General features: G+C 25.9%; 1 protein-coding gene across 1 annotated transcript; it reads right to left on the bottom strand.

The window, feature by feature from the left end:
* Positions 1-469: 469 nt before the first annotated feature.
* Positions 470-11,138, bottom strand: LOC136074986 (uncharacterized). The gene is made up of 3 exons (XM_065787166.1): positions 10,730-11,138; positions 835-1,084; positions 470-716 (listed from the first exon to the last, which is right to left on the bottom strand). The coding sequence occupies exons 1-3, from the start codon at positions 10,761-10,763 to the stop codon at positions 485-487; spliced, it is 516 nt and encodes a 171-aa protein (XP_065643238.1). The 5' UTR covers positions 10,764-11,138; the 3' UTR covers positions 470-484.
* Between the last annotated feature and the right edge of the window lie 10,343 nt (positions 11,139-21,481).

The following is a 21,481-nucleotide window of genomic DNA, read 5'->3' as shown; positions in this document are numbered from 1 at the left end:
TATTGTAACTTTATCTATTACTTTAATTGCTGTTGTTATACATATAGTATTATATTATTATATTATAGCATTTTTAAAACTATTTTATAGTAATTCAAAAGAAATTACAATAAGTATAGAAGAAATTTATGAATATAAGGCAAAATACAATCTGGTGAGGATAATAGCTGTTTTTTTTTTTACAATAATGTATTTATTATTTTTACATTTATTTAAATGTAGAAAACATTATGTTTCACCATGGCACAGACAATTTATAAAAAATCACCTAAAATTTACCTTTTCAAGTCTGCAATATTTTACTGTTTCATATAGTCTACAGTCGAGAAAAAAGTCTATAGACAGTCAGTAATAGAATAGTCAGTAATAGAATAGTGAGTAATAGAACAAGTAATAGAACAAGTTATATAAAATTCTTATTTATTCATTATTATCTCTAGTTAACCATTAAAAAATTGGTGTAAATAAAAATATAAAGACTACCTTACTTTTTAGATAAAGAAATGACTTCACAGTCAATTGCAGGACGCACTCTTTGTGGAGGAGGTCGAAACTCAGGTCTTCTATAAGAAACATCGCGAGAAAGATAATCTCTTTCATAAGGTGGAGGGTAATCTCTTCGATATACATCTCTATCTTGAGGTATAGGGTAATCACGCCCTCCATAATGAGGTCTTTCGTAAGGATCAAATGGCGCTCTTAGGAAAGGCTCTGGTCTATATAAATTCAATAAACTAAATTCTTATAAAACTTTATTTTAACATTTTATTTTAGTTTTTAAACTTTTGCAAAATGTTAAAAATCATCTTTAACAGATCTTAACAAAATTTGTACCTTGAATAAGAATCTTCCCTTCTATAGAGTTCTTCATAACGTGACATAGGTGACAAAGATCGACCATATCCATCATCTCTGTTAGGCGACTTTCTTACAGGAGATCTTGATTGTGGTCTACGAGGTCTTGTAGGACGTATACCAGCTCCTGCATTCATCATATGAGGTGGAACGACCTCTTCTTTTTTAAGAGGACCTTCAAACTTATCTTTTGCTTGAGTTTTACGACGCAATCCAGCAAGATTTACATCTTTACAAAAATTATAAAATAAAAATTAACATAATTATAACAAGTGAAATAAACTAACATTTATCATTTTGTTGTATAATAGATTTATGGGTAACGGAAAAATGTAACACAACTTTATTCAATATTCATATTTACATTATTAAAAGTCAAATTACATCAAGTGCATATTTTAAAGTACCACATTGAATAAATTTAATTTGAAACCATGTTAAAAATGAGTTGAAGTCTTAATATCTTTAAATTAAACAATATTGTTAAAAAATTCATTAATAAAATTTAAATGTTGTTTGAAAAAATATATATATTTCCTCATTTTTTAAAACTTATACTTTGACTATTTATTTCTTTAACATTCATTACACAACATTGACCCAGAAATAAAAAATAGAAATATAAAAAACTTTGAGAAATATAAAAGAGAAATATCAAAATATTAAAAATATAAAAAAATATAGAAATATAAAAGAAATATAAGAAATATATAGAAATTGTTTCAAATAATATACTTTCAAGATCGCTAAACAACTTTGATCAATCGCAATTCACCCCTTAAACATATATTTACAATTTCATTCTACTTTGCAGTTTTTTTTAGTGGCTTAAAATAAAAAAATAAAAACTATTTACAATTTTTTGATACTTTAAAAAAATCTTTGTCAACTACTCATAAACTAGTTAATCATTTCTAATTGATGCTCATTCTATGGTCAATCTAAAAAATTAATGATAATGGAAAAACTTTTGCTAAAAAACAGCTTTTAATTCAAAAAAAAAAAATTTTTTTTTTTCAAACATCTTTACTTCCAACAAAGCTGAAAGCAACCACTATTAGAGTTGGAAGTTACTGGAAGAGAAAAGATGAAGTTTATAGAGCAAGATAACCATTGACAGACAACTTAAAAGAATGAAAACAGTACGAATCAGGAAAACAAGATGAATTCCAAAGAACTGATGTTCGAGGAAAAAAACTAGACGAATAAGAGTTTTTGGAGCACTTAGAAACTGTCACAGTAAAAGGATGAGACTTAATTGAATGAGGAGTAACAGAAGAATGAATTTTAGTAGATGGCACAAGAGACGTTAGTTCTTTATAGCAGTGGCCATTATAGTAATTATAGAAAAGAGAAAGAAAAGAAACATTAATACAATGTGATAATGGTAGGAGGTTTGCTGCAAGACCAGGTCCAACTATGTTTACACTGCATTTTTGCACCTTATCTAAAAGAGAAAGGGCATCATTTGAAGAACCACCCCAGATATGAACCATTCCATACAAGGACGGATTTGAGATTTGTAGTTTTAATAATTTTTAGTTTTCAATAATTTTAATAATTAGTTTATTAATTTATTCATCAGCCTTTTCCGATCCATCAGCATTGGTCAAAAATGTATATATATATATATATATATATATATATATATATATATATATATATATATATATATATATATATATATATATATATATATATATATATATATATATATATATATATATATATATATATATATATATATATATATATATATACAGTGGTGGCCAAAAGTATGGAAACTTTTTTAAAATTACATTTTTTTTTATTTGTATTAAATAAAACCAAAATTATTCAACCCGAGTGTACTTGCAATAGTCTACTTTATATATACTACAAGTTTGAACTTGTTTTTTCTAAGACATTTTATTACATACTAATATTTCTTAATTTCGATTGGACAAAAGTATGGAAACTTGTTCAAACTTGTCACTAAACATAAACAAATCTTTTAGAATTAAAACGTGTTAGAATTGACATCTTTGTTAGTTCATCATAGTTTACTTTTATATTAATCAGTATGGCACCGCGAAAATATTATTCTAGTGATATTAAAAATAAAATAGTTGAGTGTTTTGAAAACGGTAATAAACCAATTGATATTTCTCGAAATTTTCAAGTTCCAAAAGGTACAGTTTCAAAAATTATTAAAAAATTCAAAGAAAAGGGAACTGTGGAAGTGAAAATGAAACCTGGAAGACCAAGAAAAACAACAAAAAGATTGGATAAAGTTATAAAAAATACTTCTACAAAAGATCCTAGAAAGTCATCAAAGGATATAAAAGAAGAAATCTTGGAACAGCATGGAGTTTTATTATCTGACAGGACAGTTCGTAGAAGGTTAAATGATGCAGGCTTATTTGGAAGAGTGGCTGTCAAAAAACCGTTAATTTCTAAGAAAAATAAGATGGGTAGATTATTATTTGCAAGGGAACATTTAAAATGGTCATAAGTTTCCATACTTATGACCAGGCCTAATTTAAAAATTTAATTTTTTTTTTGTATATGTTAATAAAAAAAAAATGTTTTATTTTATTAAAAAGTTGTATTACGTTGCATTTTTTATAAATAAATAAAAAGCATTTTTGAAAAGTTTCCATACTTTTGGCCACCACTGTGTATATATATATATATATATATATATATATATATATATATATATATATATATATATATATATATATATATATATATATATATGTATGTATGTATGTATATATACATATATATATATATACATATATATGTATATATATACATACATATATCTGGAATATATTATAATCTTATTTTTTTAATTATGATTACTACAACTATTATCATTAACTTCTTATTTGTTTATTTTTTATTATTATCATCAAAGTATGACTTTTAAATGTTTACTTTGTTTATGTATGTTCTATGTGTATATGCTTATTATTATTCATATTTTATTTAAAAACTGGTGTCACTCCTTTAATCAGAATTTTGTGACACCATCCTTATCAATCATTTAGTTATTATTAATAAATAATTATAATTAATTTACTCATTATTATATTATTTTATATTATTATCATTTATATATATATATATATATATATATATATATATATATATATATATATATATATATATATATATATATATATATATATATATATATATGTATATTTTTATTTTTTTATTAGGCAAATATTTTTACTTACTACAATCAATAGTTATCAATTTTTTTTATTATTATTATATTTATTATTATTATATTATTGTATGATTTAAAAAGGAAAATAAATATCTTGTTGTTGTTGTTGAAAAATTTCTGGTCATCAACTTTTCAGTTTATTAAAAATCACAAACACTATTTTAATAAAACAGTCAATTTATCATATTGCAAAATTTAATGCAAAAAAAAAATGAAAATTTTATTACTGCAAAAACAATAACACTCAAAACTCTTTCAAATTACTGTTTGTTTAAACACCAGATAATTTAAGGATTATAAATCAGAAAAAAAGTAATAAAATAATCATTATATTAATAGTAATAAAAGGAAAAAAAAAAATAATTACTAATTAAAAAGTTAAAACTAATTTTTATATATTTTTAAACTCCTGTCTTGAATTTTATATATATATATATTTGCTAAAGCGTTACGACAATTTAATTTGCAAGAAAATATTGAATAAGATTTAAATAAGATATAAAAATATTTTATATCTTATTCAGCAATTTCTTTCATTTGAAATATTTGATCACCGCTAAATTCTTTTTGAATGTTGTGATTTTCAGTTGTTTTCTTAATATTACACAGTATTGTATGTGGGAGTGTTCGATTTCGCTTTCCTTCAAAGAAAGTGGAAGTTTTTTAAATAATCCATATTTTTATAATGAAAAATAAATTGTTTCAATTATACAATTTATGAAACATAAAATTTTTTTAAATGAGTTTCCAATTTTCCAGGAAGTGGAAAGTATTTGAAAATTATTCACTTTCTAATTTCACTTTAATTTTATTACTGTGTAAAAACTGTGTTTTTACACAGTAATAAAATTATAATATTACTAGTAATTAAATTGACCTTACTTCCCAACACTTTCCAATCACTTTCCATTGGTAAGTCATAAAAAAATCTATTTAATTCTTATCTATTTTATCAATTTCCGACCACCCGGAGCTTATTATGACCTATCCCAGTTTATTAATTTTCAAAGATAAAAAAAGTTTTAATGTAAAATTAAGAATTACTATTTGTTAAATGAGCTGGCTTGATTATAAGTAAAATAGATACTTATCTTTTCTAAGACGATACGAAAAGATAAGTATCTATTATATTTATAATTGAACTCTTAGCGCACTTAAAGCTAAAATGGTTTATTGTTCATTTTAAAAAATAAATATATTTATTACCGCTGATGAGTTAAAAAAAAATTTTAATTATATAATTAAATAAAATTTTAATATTTATTTAATTTTTAAGAGTTCTTATTTTAATGTAAAAAATTATGATATAAACAAAGGCTGGTATTTTGAAAATAAAAATCTTTTTTTTTAAAACATCTTCTCTTTTTAAATCAAATTCAAAATAAATATACTTCAGACGCCAAATGAACTGCGATCTCACTTTCTATAATTTATTAGAATAAAATAGTGAAACCTTTAGTTAAACCATAGTCAATAGAAGTTATCCCAGGATAACTTCTAAGGGGTAACTTCTGTTAGCTAAAAGATAACTTCTATTGACTATGCTTCAATCAGAATTTTTTTTTTGCACTTACTTTGATCATGTGATTATATCTTTAAACAATAAGACTATTTTGTCAAAATATTTTATTTCTTGACCAGGGATAAGTTCTATTGACTATGATATAATTAACTATTCGTAAGAAAGAAATCTTATTAAATACAATAAATTAAAAAAAAAGATAGTTTAAATTTTTTTTGACTTTCCAATGGGAAGTGATTGTAAAATGTAAGGAAGTAAGGTCAAATTTAATTAATAGTAATACTATAAACTTAATATCATGTAAAAATCTCAAGAAAGTGATTAATTTTTAAATATTTTCCGGAATAGCAATAATAGTAATAATATGATTTATAATGAAATTTTATATCATAATTCAAGATTATTATAAATATTTTTTAATAAATAACAAATATTAAGCTTAATAATAAAAAAGAGTTGACAGTTTTTAAAAAACTAAAAATTTAAAGACCAGAAGCATTTTAAGATATCGTGATTGACGATCACTTAATTCGATAATTCGAGTCATGTGTGTCTATATATATATATATATATATATATATATATATATATATATATATATATATATATATATATATATATATATTATTATAGTATTATTATTATAGTAAAAATTCTACAATAGAAGTTAGACTTCTATGAGTTCGAGTAACTAACGTGACCCGACTATAGTAGACCGACGTGAGAGAGAACGGTTCCATTTGTCGTAATTGTTTTTGAACTCGTTAACTGAATTTGAAGCAACTACCGAAGCAGGCAAAGTGTTCCATGATGACACCACTCGGTTTATAAAGAAATTATGTCTTTGAGTGTTTTTCGTTAATTCTCGTTCAATTTTATGCTTGGCACCACGAAGATGACCTGCAGGTCCATCACATAATAGAGCACTTGCTTGGTTTGTCTTCTGTTGCCAGTTAACAACATTTAGTTTTTTATAAATTTTAAAAAATTGGATTACATCTCCTCTTGTTCTACGTTCAGCTAATGTGCTGAGACCCAGATTTGCTAATCGTTTCTCGTATTTCAAGTTGCGCAATTGTGGAACAAGTTTAGTAGCTCTACGTTGGACTAATTCTAATTTTTTAATGTCTTTTAGAAGAAAAAGGGCACCAAATTGGTGCACAGTATTCCAATATCGGTCTTACATATGCTGTATCAGCTCACAAACATACTAGGATTCCATTTTTTAAAAGTTCTTCTGAGTAGGCCAAGTACAGAGTTAGCTTTAAGAATGGCATGACTAATTTGTTCTAACCATTTGAGTTTATTGTTTATTAAAACGCCCAATGTTCTCTCAACGGATACATCTTCAAGAGGAATTTGACTGCCATTATTATTCACCATTGTAAAGGGGATATCAATGTCTGTGGAACCACCATGAAACTTTAGAACCTTGCATTTATTTATGCTAAATTCCATGCACCAAAGTCTTGACCAATCACATAAAATATCAATGTCTTTTTGAACAAACCCCAAGTCTGTAACTGTTTTTATTTTGACAACCAACTGGCTATCATCAGCAAATAGTTTGCAACTGTTTTTGACTAATTCTGGCATGTCATTAATAAAAAGCAAAAATAGAAGAGGTCCTATGACCGATCCTTGAGGAACACCACTCTGGACATCCATCCATTCAGATGCGAAATTTCCCAGAACGACACGCTGCTTCCTATTTTCAAGAAAGTCCTTGAGCCAGGCAAGAATATTTTTGCCAAAACCATAGCCAGCCAGTTTGTGATAAAGCAGAGAATGTGACACACGATCGAAAGCTTTGGTAAAATCTAACAAGATGAGCAATGCAGCACAGTTGTCACTTAAGGCTTCGGTAATGATATCCAGTACTTCAAGAAGATTGGTGATGCACGATTTAGATTTGACAAAACCGTGTTTATATATATATTTATATATATATTTATATATATATATAAATATATATATATATATAAATATATATATATAAATATATATATAAATATATATATATATATATAAATATATATATATATAAATATATATATATAAATATATATATATAAATATATATATATATATATATATATATATATATATATATATATATATATATATATATATATATATATATATATATATATATATATATATATATAGAAAATATTAGAAAATATTAACATATAACATAGAAACATATTAATATTAGAAAATATTACCATATAACATAGAAACATAAAAAATATTTTATTTCTTGACCAGGGATAAGTTCTATTGACTATGATATAATTAACTATTCGTAAGAAAGAAATCTTATTAAATACAATAAATTAAAAAAAAAGATAGTTTAAATTTTTTTTGACTTTCCAATGGGAAGTGATTGTAAAATGTAAGGAAGTAAGGTCAAATTTAATTAATAGTAATACTATAAACTTAATATCATGTAAAAATCTCAAGAAAGTGATTAATTTTTAAATATTTTCCAGAATAGCAATAATAGTAATAATATGATTTATAATGAAATTTTATATCATAATTCAAGATTATTATAAATATTTTTTAATAAATAACAAATATTAAGCTTAATAATAAAAAGAGTTGACAGTTTTTAAAAAACTAAAAATTTAAAGACCATTTTAATTTGCTGGTAAACAGAAAACAAGAACAACAATTAAAATTAAAAATGAAATGATAAAAACCGTAAAATTATACTATATTTGCTTAAAACATAAAAAAGATGATTAAATTTACATAAATTTTTAGAATTTATGTGTAAATTTGCCGCTTAAATTTACTTGTTGCGCTCATGTGGTGAACAAATCTCACGCTGCCCTATAAATGCCTTTGTTGCTTATTTAAATTAATTTTAAAATAACATATTGCAATAAAAGTTCTTTTAATGAACATTCTATTTGACAGACATTGGCAAGCCAAGCAAGTTCCTTATATAAAATTATTGAGCTAATGATTTAAATAAGTTTAATTACTTATTTCTGACGACATTATAAAACCATAAATATCATATTTAGTCCTTTTTTTAATCAATTTATATTTATTTAGAATTTACACATAAAAAAAAATTAATGATAAAAATTGTAATATAAAATTTGATAAACAGAAATATAATATATTTATGTAAAAAAGTTTAAAATTTTTTTATAAGTATTTTAAAACTAAAAGTTTTGAAATACTTAAGTATTTAAAAACTTGAACATTTAAAAACTTTCCATACAATATATAGTGTTTTTATTGACAGTCTTCAATTAAAAAGTCATATCAGCTATTTAAAAAAGTACAAGAGGATCATTAAGTAAAAAAGCAAGTATTTATAAGTAAAGACTTTTGTAATTAAAACTTGAGTGAATGAGTTGGATTCATTAAAAATTGTTTTTGTGTCACGTAATTTAAATTCAAACAAACTTTTATTATTTAATTAAAAAGACTTAAGTTTTAAATATGCATGTTTCTATTATTTTCACTTTGATTAGTCTAGAAATGCAACTATAAAAACATTGTTTATTAGAAAGTATAATTTTTTTAAAGTTTATAATTAAAAATATAAAATTTAAAGCTCTTTAGTTCTTTGTCTTTGTTGTTTTTTTACAGTTGTTTAAAATATGTTTTATAAGGAAATTTTTATAATGGTCATTTGAACTTGAGTTTATTCAAAATTAATTATGTCAAACATTAAAAAAGTCTTCAATTTTTCACTTTTTTTTTCACTCTAACCCTAACCCAGACGGTTACAAAAACGTAATAATGAATAAACATTTTTTTGCTTATTTTAATTGTGTAATTACATAATACTTTTTAAAGCAATATTTAATTTTAAATACGCTAGATGTTTTTTACTATTTTTGTTTATGTAAGTAAAACACAACTGAACCTAAAAAACATTAAACATTGCTGTTTAAATAAAATATTAATTGTATATTTGAACAAACTTTATTTCGCTACTGTAAATTTTCTTACATGTGTGTTGAGACTGGCGCAGGCAATCGCCTGTCATTACTGCAAAGGCATTTATAAAATATACCTATATCAGGGCGTGACAAATCGTTTTTTTTTATAAATGTTGATGTTCGTTTTTTTATAAATGTTGATGTTGATGTTTATTTATTGACAAACATCAAATTTGAGAGGTATATGTCAAATAAGCCAGTTTTATTTTTAATTCTTTCAGTTTTTAATTTTTTTTGATTTCAATAATTTTTTATTAAATTATAAATGAGTTTTATTTACAAATAACTTTTATTCTAGTTAATAAGTTATTAGATATATCATAGATGCTTATTTTTATTTTTTTTATTAAATTCAAAACAATTTTTCACGCATTTGCAAAGTGCGATTAAATTAATGATAACTAACATGCAATAACCTTATGACAACTGTTATCCCTTAATACAAAATAAATAGTGAATTTTTCTCAAATAAGTTTGTTATATTTATTTATTTATAAAAAAACGTATAAACTTGAAGAAATTTAAATAAAAGAGAACTAAAAATAAAACAAGTTGTTTTAAAATATTTTTTTTTAAACCTTTAAAAGTAATATTATTATATATATTTAATATTAATTATTTAACAAGTTATTATATTAAGCTATTATTAAATACTTAATATGATACTATTATACTTATAATATTAAGTACTTAATAATAAAAATATTATTGGTGTTCTTAAACGTGTTGTTAAAATAAAAAATGGAAACTATAATAAACATAACAGCGCTATAATATAGAACTATAATATAGAATATATTATATTCTAACATTTTTAAATGCCAACATTTGCTTAAGTAAAAGTAAAGAAACGTGACGTTTGTTTTTCTGTCTTTTTTTATAACAAATGCTCCCACGTTCAACTATTTGTCGCGTCCTGTGTGTGTAAGCTCAGGCAATAGCATACTTAAATATATTTTATGCAAATGGTCTGCTAAAATTGTACTACTTTTATTTTATATTACTATTGAGTTGATCTATAATATATATATATAAATATATATATATATATAGATATATTGGTATAGAAAGAACTTATCTATCTCCTGAAAAAAAAAAATTAACAAAATATTTAAATTAGCCTTTTTATATAATAATAAAAAATTTATAAAAACTTACCAATTCTTTTTCCAAACATTTCTTTCCCATGCATATTTAGAACAGCTTCATCTGCAGCAGCTTCATCACAAAACTGTATAAAACCATAATTGTTGTGCAGAAATACTTTCAATTGCACCAAATTTTATAAATACTTCTTCAACTTCCCTTTTAGAAGCCTTATCAACAGCAAGATTCCCAACAAATACACGCCTGCGTACTGCATTGGTGTCATTGCTGTTAGTATCTTACCTAAACTCCTAACACCTCTGTTTAAAGGACTGCGTGATCGATCTCGATTCTTGCTATCTGATTCTGACATTTTTATTGTTTATTGAGTATTACTTTTAAATTTTAAACATTGGATATTACTTGTAATTTTAAAGACTATTTTTATGCCTAATATTTTAAAAACAACTTATTAAATGAAATAAGACAAAACTATGAATTAGAAAGAGAGGTAATAAAGTTTCATAAAAAGATACTATTCTACTATTAAACTTTAAAAAAATCAGTGTTAAGAATTTAACAATAAAATAAAAATAAATATATGTTTTATATATACATATAATTTCTGTTAAACCTTTATGACAAATTAATATCAATCAAGTATATATTTTGTAAAAAGATATTTCAAGGATATTTAAAAATGATAATGAAAAGCTGTATTTATGTATATAAAATATGATAAAAACATGAAACATTTAAATGGATTCAATTTTGGGTAATAAAAAGGTCATAATGTAACATAAATATAATAGTGTAACAATTACGGATATATAACATATAAGATGGTCACATAGGTCACAGACTATAACATAATAGAATTTAAACATATAATGTATAAAAGTTCTTTTGATACTGTTACTAATATGCGTATACTTGAAAAATAATGGCTCTGGCTAAATAAGTTTTTTGAAGTTAATTACTAAATTTTTAAAAAGTTTGGCCATTTTGAAAAAAGAAAATAAAAAAGTAATAATAATAAATAAACTGTTAAGTATTAAATGTAAAGAAAAAAAAAGTTAAAAAAGATTGTTTTTGCATTGTTTGTTACTTTGTTTAGTTGTACTTTCTGTTGTGCTGAAGTTGAATTAATGTTTTTTTGTTTGCCAAGTATGGTAAATTTGTGTCTGGTGTCAGCTTTTTTTATTTTAGTATTTTTGTTTAATTTGAGATTTGTTATTGAAGTATTTTTGTTTTTTTTTTGACATTTTTTAAAAAAAATTTTAATTATTATTATTATTGATAATAATTATACATAATTAGATCTGCTTTAAATATTTACTTTAACTTTAATTAAATTTGTAGCATTATCATTTGTAAATATCCTTGAAATATCTTTTTACAAAATATATATTTGATTGATATTAATTTTTCATTAAGGTTCAGAAATTTCATGTATATAATATAATAATATATATATATATATATATATATATATATATATATATATATATATATATATATATATATATATATATATATATATATATATATATATATATATATATAAATTTTATTATTAAACTCTGATATTAATTAAACATGAGATGATTTTTTGAGTTACAATATATAAATAACTATATTCATATTAACATATAAATGTAATATGAGTCTAAAATATAATATAGAACTAAATTATAATATAAAACTAGAAAAAAGAATGAAAAATTTAAACACATTTTGAGATCAAATATTGAGCAACAAGCTGAAAGTTTTCTATTTACTGCTACTTATATTTTATTGTTAAGTAACATATATTAGAGCTATGTTTTTTACTATAAATATTAAAACTTCTATATACTATATAATATACTGCAACTCAAAAAATCATTTCATGTTTAATTAATAATATTAGAGTTAAATATTAATATATATATATATATATATATATATATATATATATATATATATATATATATATATATATATATATATATATATATCCGTTATTGTATTATTTTGAATTTGAAAATGAAAATTTTTAAGGAACTGTTCATTAATGATATTTAAAAATTAAAATTGCTTTAACTTTAGATCATGATAAACAATGACATAATCTTAAGTGTAAATCTTCTTATAAATAAAATTCAATCTTCAAAGCGATGGTGAAAAAAAGGTACTACTATTTTAATAAAAATACTTGTTAGACTCACGTCGATACAATTACGACAAAAATTATGACTAAAAAGCCTGGAGCCGAAGGTTAAGGGATTTAGGTGGAACCTAGGCTAACTTTAAAAAAAAACTCCACGGCTATCAAGCATAATAAGTAATTTGCAATATAGCTATTTAGTTTATTTTTTAATTTTTGAAGAATCGGTTTAAATAAATCAGACCTGCGCACAGATAGTTATTAAAATTACACATAAAAAACATCTTTAAGCAATACTACAATATTATATATTTTACCATATTTATACATAAATTTGAGTTAAACAATGACTATAAGATTTATTAAAATATTCGAGTAAAATGCAAGTTAGTAGAATATTTTTTTGTTTAAACAGGTAAAAACGGCCATTTTGATAGCGAGTTACACTTTTTCTGAATAGAGCATGCGTAATTAAAAATTTTAACACGAAAGCAGGCTTTTTATTATTTTTTTAAGGGCGCCACGAGAAAGCGTCAAAACGATAAAGGGAACACTTATTGGCGATCATTATCTATATACAAAACCGCCGCGATGGGATGGGAGTGGGGAGGTCACTGGGTACTTTATATCCTGGCGCAGGATTAAAAGGAGTGCACAATGACAGAATTTTGTTTTTACGTTATTAAAATAGATTGGTAAGGCATTAATGATTTTGTTTGTTTAGCTTCTTATATCACGTTATTATAGTAAAGTAACTTGGTTACCCGATTAGCCTTCTTTTAACTAAATGCCAGTAGTTTATATGCCAAAAATAGATCATTAAAACACACACATGCACACACATATGTGTGTATATATATATATATATATATATATATATATATATATATATATATATATATATATATATATATATATATATATATATATATATATATATATATATATATATATATATATATATATATAATAAATGAATATATTGTATTCACTACCATTCATAATTATTCGAATGACTTTAACTTTTTTTTAAAAATGCTATTTTTTATTTAACTATTTTAATGTTTATTTTGAACTATTAAATAATTTAAAAAACATAAAAGTATTTTGATTGAAATATTTTGATAAATATCATAAGAGTTTTAAAAATGCTAAAGTGAGCAAAACTTTTATAAAAATGGACCATCAATGACTGTAAATGTTGACCGACGTATTGAAGTTTAAAATCTTTGATTTAGAAGAGAAGATTGTTTGTCTGAAAAAAAATTGTTAAGTATATGATAAAATAGTGGTATTATCGACTGTAAAACATGGTGGATGTGGTGTTAAGATGTGGGGCTGTTCGGAATTGGGGGTGATCGGAATGCTGCAGATGACATTGTAAAAACGAAATAATAAAAAAGTAGTTTACTTTGACATTTAAAAAGTCATGAAAATTTTATTTTGAAAATTTCATGAAAATTTAAAAAAAACCTTTAGAAAATTGGGTTAATGGGAAGCTATTGTTATTTTTAGAAGAAAATGACTTAAAGCTTATATGTAAAACATATTCTTCAGAACATTGTATAAATTATATGACTGAGTTGAGAATGATCAAATATTGAATAGAACAACTTAGTTTCCCCAATCACAAGATCTCTACTCTATCGGATCTTTATGAGAGGAATTAAAAGTATGTCAAAAACTAATACCTAATGATGTATGTATACCTAATGATGTATGTATGCCTAATGATGTATGTATACCTAATGATGTATGTATACCTAATGATGTATGTATACCTAATGATGTATGTATACCTAATGATGTATGTATACCTAATGATGTATGTATACCTAATGATGTATGTATACCTAATGATGTATGTATACCTAATGATGTATGTATACCTAATGATGTATAAAATGTGGAAAAAGCTTATTAGTTAGTGGCATAAAATTGACTTTGAAAAATTGGATAAGTCGATAAGTAGAAAGCTATGTATATGTATGGTGGTTATTGCTGGTAAGGGTGATTAAAAGGCAAGTAAATTATAAACTAATCTAATTAGACCTTTAATTTTTTTTTGTAAACCTAATAAAAAGGAAGAAAACACATAATTCAGATAGATTTTGTTTTCAGTTTTTTCCTAATAGTAAGTAAAACTTTGATATCTTATATCGAAAAGTATGAATATTTATGTACGGTAGTAAAAATATATATACAGGGTGCGTCAGCTATTTGAGAACATCGCGTAATGTCATTTGTTTATGTTACATTAATTTTTTTATTTGTTTGTTTTGTTTATGTAATGTGTATATTCAAATAGTATTCAATGTGGTTAAAATACATTTCATGCTTGGAGTTTAAAGATTTTTTTTAGATTTGCTAAATATCATAATAACTATATAAATTTGTTACATTCGAGTCAATACTTATATTTTTCTTTTTGAATTAATCAAACAAAGTAAGTAAAGACTATTATTATATAATATTATAAAATGTACAATTTTATAAACTTGTGCAACAATATTCTCTTTTTTTTTTCTCTTTTTTTTTATAAAAATTATTATTTTTTTTATTAATAATAATTATCAAATAAAAATGATTGATCAAAGTTTCTTGACTACGTACAAAACAACAAATATTGAGTTTCAAGAAAAAGATATTCTGGCTCTGAAGGCAAAAAAACAAAAACAAAGGCTTTTATTTACATTTCGAAGAAGTGTTTGCAGAGCAATCTTTTCTTAACAAGAAAGAAAATTTAAGATAAGTAATGCCTATTATTTATGTTAGAGTTCTTGAAATGAATTTATCAAAAAGAGGCGGAGGAATTGTCCACGGTGACATCATTTAAGAGCTCATATGGCCATTTACTACTCCATTCTCGTCAACTGAGCAAATCACTTTAGTTCACCGATTTGTCTACTATGATGTTGATAAAAGATGTGTAGTTAATAAAAGTTTTCTCAAAGTATTAAATGAAGTAAAATCTCTAGAAAATTGAATTTAGTATGTTTACATCGTTTGTTTGAATTCATCATTATGACAACCATTTGGTTCAAATCTCTTTAAGCAATAAACTGTCAGTGTTTTGCTTTAATCAAAAAATATTTCCTTAGATGATGAGATGAAGCTTAAGATGACTCTATTGAGCATCTTAGTTTAATTTTTGTTCAGTTTCTCAAAAAAAAAAAACTTGATTTAATTTTGCTCAGTTTTTAATAAAAAATAGCAGCCTCCAAGTAAAATAGATCCCTTCGGCCTTGGGGAGGTGAATTCAGTAAAACAAAGTTCAATTCTTTTACGGTTTGGATTGGTAATCAAACTTTTCTGGATAAACTAAATATGGAACGCTGGTTAAATTATGACCCCAGGCATCATAAAAAATTGCGGTGGGCCTATATATATATATATATATATATATATATATATATATATATATATATATATATATATATATATATATATATATATATATATATATACACACACACATATGATGACCAGTTTAGTCACATTTAAAGCCTTTTTAATAACTTGATAAAACCTAAAAGTAAATATACATAGAAATAGGTCAAAAAGCAGTAAGCGAAGCAACATAGTGGTAAATAATAGATATGAAGGATGGCTCTGTGATCTGCAATAGAGAAATAGAAAAAAAAATTGAAAATTTCAGAGAATTGTGTCAGATATACACTGAGGGCATTTAAAACAACAGGTGTCATCCAACACCATGCAGGATCAGGAGGGTTAAAAAAACTACTGAACGCAAAAATAGTCTTATATATTTCGTCAAGTTAAAGCCAATGCGATGTTAAGTTGTCAAATACGATTTTAATAACATTTTACTGAAAAAAAAAAAATTGGTGTTTATGCAAATGTTGAGAAAATCTATGTTGACGGCCAGAGATCTGCTCACAAGATTTAGGTGGTGTAGGGAGAAAATTGGGTTATCTTTGGAGAAGTGAAAGCAAGTTATTTTTAGTAATGAAAGTAACTTTAAAGTAATAAATAGAAAAAGCAAAGTTCTCGTAAAAAGATTTAAATCAGAAAATTTTAACGAAGTAGGAGTGTGTAATATCTATACAGGTTGAATCAATCAGCATACATATATAGAGACGCTAGAGAACTGCATGGTTCCATCAGTGGGCATGCTGATTGTTCGAATCGAATGGTGGCAATTTCAACAAGACTTGGCGCCTGCCTGCACAGCTCGTAAAATAAAAGCATAAATGAAAAAAAAATAAATAAAATTTAATGTCCTGGCCAGCTCGATCACCAGAATTGAACTCAATCGAACCTATTTGGGCTTGGATGGACAAAGAACTAGTTATGGTGCAAATACGATCGATAAATAGCCTAAAGCAAGAATTAAATACCATTAGAGAAGAGTTCAAAACGAAATTTGCAACAATCTTGTATAATTGATGTAAAAAAAATGTACTGCTTGCAAAAAAGCTTGTGGATATTTTAAATACTAGCTTAGATGTTTATTGTACCAATAAATTGCCTCCAGTATGCTGCACATTTTATTGGACTTGGATCAATTGATTGACAAGGTATTTATTTCTCAACCATTTGTTTTACTTCTTCCATGCTTACTGACAGGTCAATTTTACGAACGAAGTACAATGTTTTCTTCACATGTTTATATGTGTTGTATCATCTTTTCTTAACCAACAAGCGTCTTTGATTATATTGCGTGATTGTCAGATCAATCTTGACAATCTAATATCTACCCCAAATTGTTGCGTAGTTTGTCATTACGTGTTTTTTTAACTTTATCATTCAGCATTGTTTCCAGGTAATTGCACTTTATTTTTTCATCTCATGTTTTTGTCAGAGCGTTTGTTGTTCTTTTAACACACGACTAATCTACACGCAACCAACCACAAACTGGAAGATTTTCTGTCATTTTTCCGCATAAAGAGAAGATGTTACTTCTTGTTAGTGAATTCGGAATTTCACCAAAATCATTATTTCATCTCCAACACAACTATTTATTTTTCATTCCGACCTGCGAACCAACAACTCTTATTCCTTCGGATACGCGGACCAACGGCTTACAATGTAGCCCATACATTTCCAAATGATCAAATACTCCCTTCAATTTCTTTTTCGTAATTGTGTTTTACGCCAGCAGTGTATTCAACAATCTTATACTAGAGTTTCAAGTTGAGAATTATTATTCCGTTTCCACGCAATTAATGATTCTCAATTTTGTTTCTCAAACGAAGCTGTGAAATCCCGAACTATTATATTCATGGTACTGATATCTATTGGCATATTACTTCTTAGTCCAAGTAAACATGATTCGTTTGTTCTTATAAAACAAACATTGCAAGTTGCAGATATTAATACTCCACCAAAAGTTTTTATATTATACTCCACCAAAAGCTATAATTCCATTTATACCCATCAAGAAACAATAACCAAGTGATTTGAAGACAATTAACACGAGTAACGCAAAATATCGCTTGTCTCCCGTCTTCGACCTGACTTGTTTCGATTATAATTTTTTCGTAGATGACAATCTCTTGCAAAATGATTGGGAAGTTTACACTTATAGCAAACTGATTATGTTTGATCTTCAATTGACCTCAGCTCAGCACGTCTTCTTGTTGCAACAGCAAAATTGTTGTTCGTTCCATCGTTTCGTTTTTCAATCTTTGACTTTGAATTAAATTAACTTTAAATCAATTTTAGTCACCATTTTCGCCAAAATAGCGTGTTGTTTTATATTAAAAACTACTTTATAAGTTAAGCGTAAAACGTCTCACGTACCTTAATGCAGTTCAACATAATTTATATACAAACTAATTCTGTTGATGTTTTTAAATATGTCTTTATTTATAGACAATATAACATATATATATATATATATATATATATATATATATATATATATATATATATATATATATATATATATATATATATATATATATATATATATATATATATATATATATATATATATATATACACACACGTAGAAACAGTGTGTGTGTGTGTGTGGGGGGGGGGGATAGCCTTATGTCCCCCCCAAACAAAAATTTTTGTTTTTTGCATTCAAATTCTGATTCTGGTTGCCTTAGTAGGATCTACGCAGGGCAGCGCCAGCATTTTTTGTCTTTGAGATAGCTAACTTCCAGACATGGAGCAAACTCCAAAACATTAATATATATATATACTAATGTCAAATAAGGATACTTTGCAAAAAAATTGCGACGATTGGAGCTTGGGAACAAAAAAAGTATAATATTAAATATTTTAATCTAAAGTATTAAAAAAAATGTACTCGTAGCATTTTAAACAGCAAAGGTAAAAGATAAAAACCAAGCTTCACAATTAAAAACAAAGAAATTAGAAAAAATTTGTTTAAAGTCAAAAAGTTTTTAAAATGTCTTTTTAAAAACGTTAAAAATTATTTTTAAAGAAAGTTTAGTTATTTAAAGTCTTCTTTTGTATTTTCTGTAAAGATTTGTTTTTAAAAACACAAAGTGACTTAGTGTTTCTCAAAAAATCGTTTTTAATGTATTTATTTTATTTATATTTATTCTTTCAGATTTCAGCGTAAGTACTCAGCTAAATTTAAAGCAATGAAGAGAGTTCCACCCGGTGAAGAAAAAATTAAAAAAGCTGTAAAAAATGGTGGAAGCTTCAAAGCATACTCTAGCAGTTTGGAATAAATTTCATGACATTGAAGAGGTTATGCAGAAAAAACATAACACCTCTCCCAGGGTTCAAGGTACGGCGAGTTTTTTCAACTTATCAGGAAAAAGAACTTGGTATCTTTTTGGAAGAAATGTCTACAACGTATTACGATCTAACTGTGGTACAACTGCGCAAATTAGCATACTCTTATGCTGCAGCAAACAAGACACCATATCCCCACACATGGGATAAAACCAAGCAAGCTATCCGCGACTGGTACAGAGGTTTCTTGATAGAAACCCTAACTGGCATTGAGAACACCAGAAGCCAAAAGCTTGGCACAAAACACAGCTTTCAATTGTCACACAGTTGGTGAATTTTTTACTAAATTATAAAATGTTTATACGTGGTACAAGTTTCTTCCGAATGTAAATGAAATATTGACGAAACTGGCCGTACTACAGTACACAAGCCTTATACTGTACGAGAGTTGCTGTGACAGGGTTGATGCAGGTAGGCAAAGTTACATCTGCAGAACAAGGCGAACTGATTACTGTGTCTGCTCGCATAAATTCTGCCGCTGGTCACATGCCTCTTTTTATGATATTTCCTAGAAAAAACCGGCAGGATCGGTTTCTAGGCCATGTAACTCCTGGCAGCAATGAAACAACATATCTCAATGGATGGATGACCTGCTCTAGTTTTCTAAACTTTTTGATAAACTTTGTCCTTTTTGCTTAACTGAGCTTAGAAAGAAAGCATTTAATTATTATGGACAACCACAGCCACTGCTCAGTGGAGGCTGTAAATTATGCAAGAGACAACGGCATCAATTTTTTTACAAATCTGCCGCACACTTTTCATAAGCGGCAGCCTTTGAACCACGCTGTTTTTGGTCCACTGAAGACTTACTTCTCCCAAGCAGCTTCCAATTTCATGATCAAATTCCCTGGAAGAAGCGTTAAACTAAACGACTCTGAACTTGCTGAACTGCTCGGAGATGCGTTCCGTCAAGCCATGGCTCCTACAAACATCATTAGTGGGTTCAAAGCATCTGGAATATGGCCGATAAATCCAAGCGTATTTTCTGACGACAATTTTATGACCAGCGCTGTCACGGATTGTCTAGACCCAGCTTTGATTCAATAATCTGTTTGTGATCCAATGTGGTTAACACCTATTACTAGTAAATCAGTATCTATGGAACCAATGTTGTATGGTTCCATGAAACGCTCCACTTAAACATCGGATATAATATCTGTGAAAAATTTTTCTCCTGAAGATATTATGCCCTATCCCAAAGCGAATCCTTGTTTCCAATCTTCTCGAGGTAGAAAACGGGGGCGCTCTTGTATCCTAACTGATACCCCTGAAAAAGTAGAAATTGAAGAATTGAAGAAAAATTTGCTTGTGCAAAGATAGCTAAGAAAACCGCAAATAAGAAATGAAAAAAAGCTTTAAAAACTTAGAAACAGAGAACTTTTCAATTCAACTGATGAAAAGGATTATATTTCCGAGCCATCCGGTTATTTTTGTTTATGTCTTAAACAAAAAACCCTGAAAATTAAATTCTTAAGGAGGACGGCACTGGTGGTTTAATAAGATCCTCTTTGTTCACATCTCTCAGATAAAATTGTGCGAGTTCTCAAGCTTTATTTTGAATGGAAAGATCATCATTATTCAACCAGATGAATAAAAAATAATGTCAACCATACTGCTTGCTTGATGATAACCATTTTTGTAAGGCTCTTGCTTGGCTTAGTTGATCACTGGTCAGATCCAAGTTTTCCATGGCAATTTTAAAAGCTGACAATATTTCTCTCTTTTGGCAAGTAGTTTGACTGCGTCGGTACGAGAGCTTCATCTCGTCATAGAAAGTCTATGCAGTAAAACTCCTATCACTTCAGTGAGGATCTTCCATCGGACACAATTTGCACTAAAAAGTCTGTATAAAATAATTTGATCTCAATGGCTGATTCAACTGCAAGCACACTAGTCAAATTCAGATCATATTGTATTGTTTCACCTGCAAACAT

This window comes from Hydra vulgaris, chromosome 01, assembly GCF_038396675.1.
Source record: "Hydra vulgaris chromosome 01, alternate assembly HydraT2T_AEP".
NCBI classification, from domain to species: Eukaryota; Metazoa; Cnidaria; class Hydrozoa; order Anthoathecata; family Hydridae; genus Hydra; species Hydra vulgaris.
Note: the sequence above shows the minus strand (reverse complement) of the source record. Positions and strands in the feature narration are given on the sequence as shown.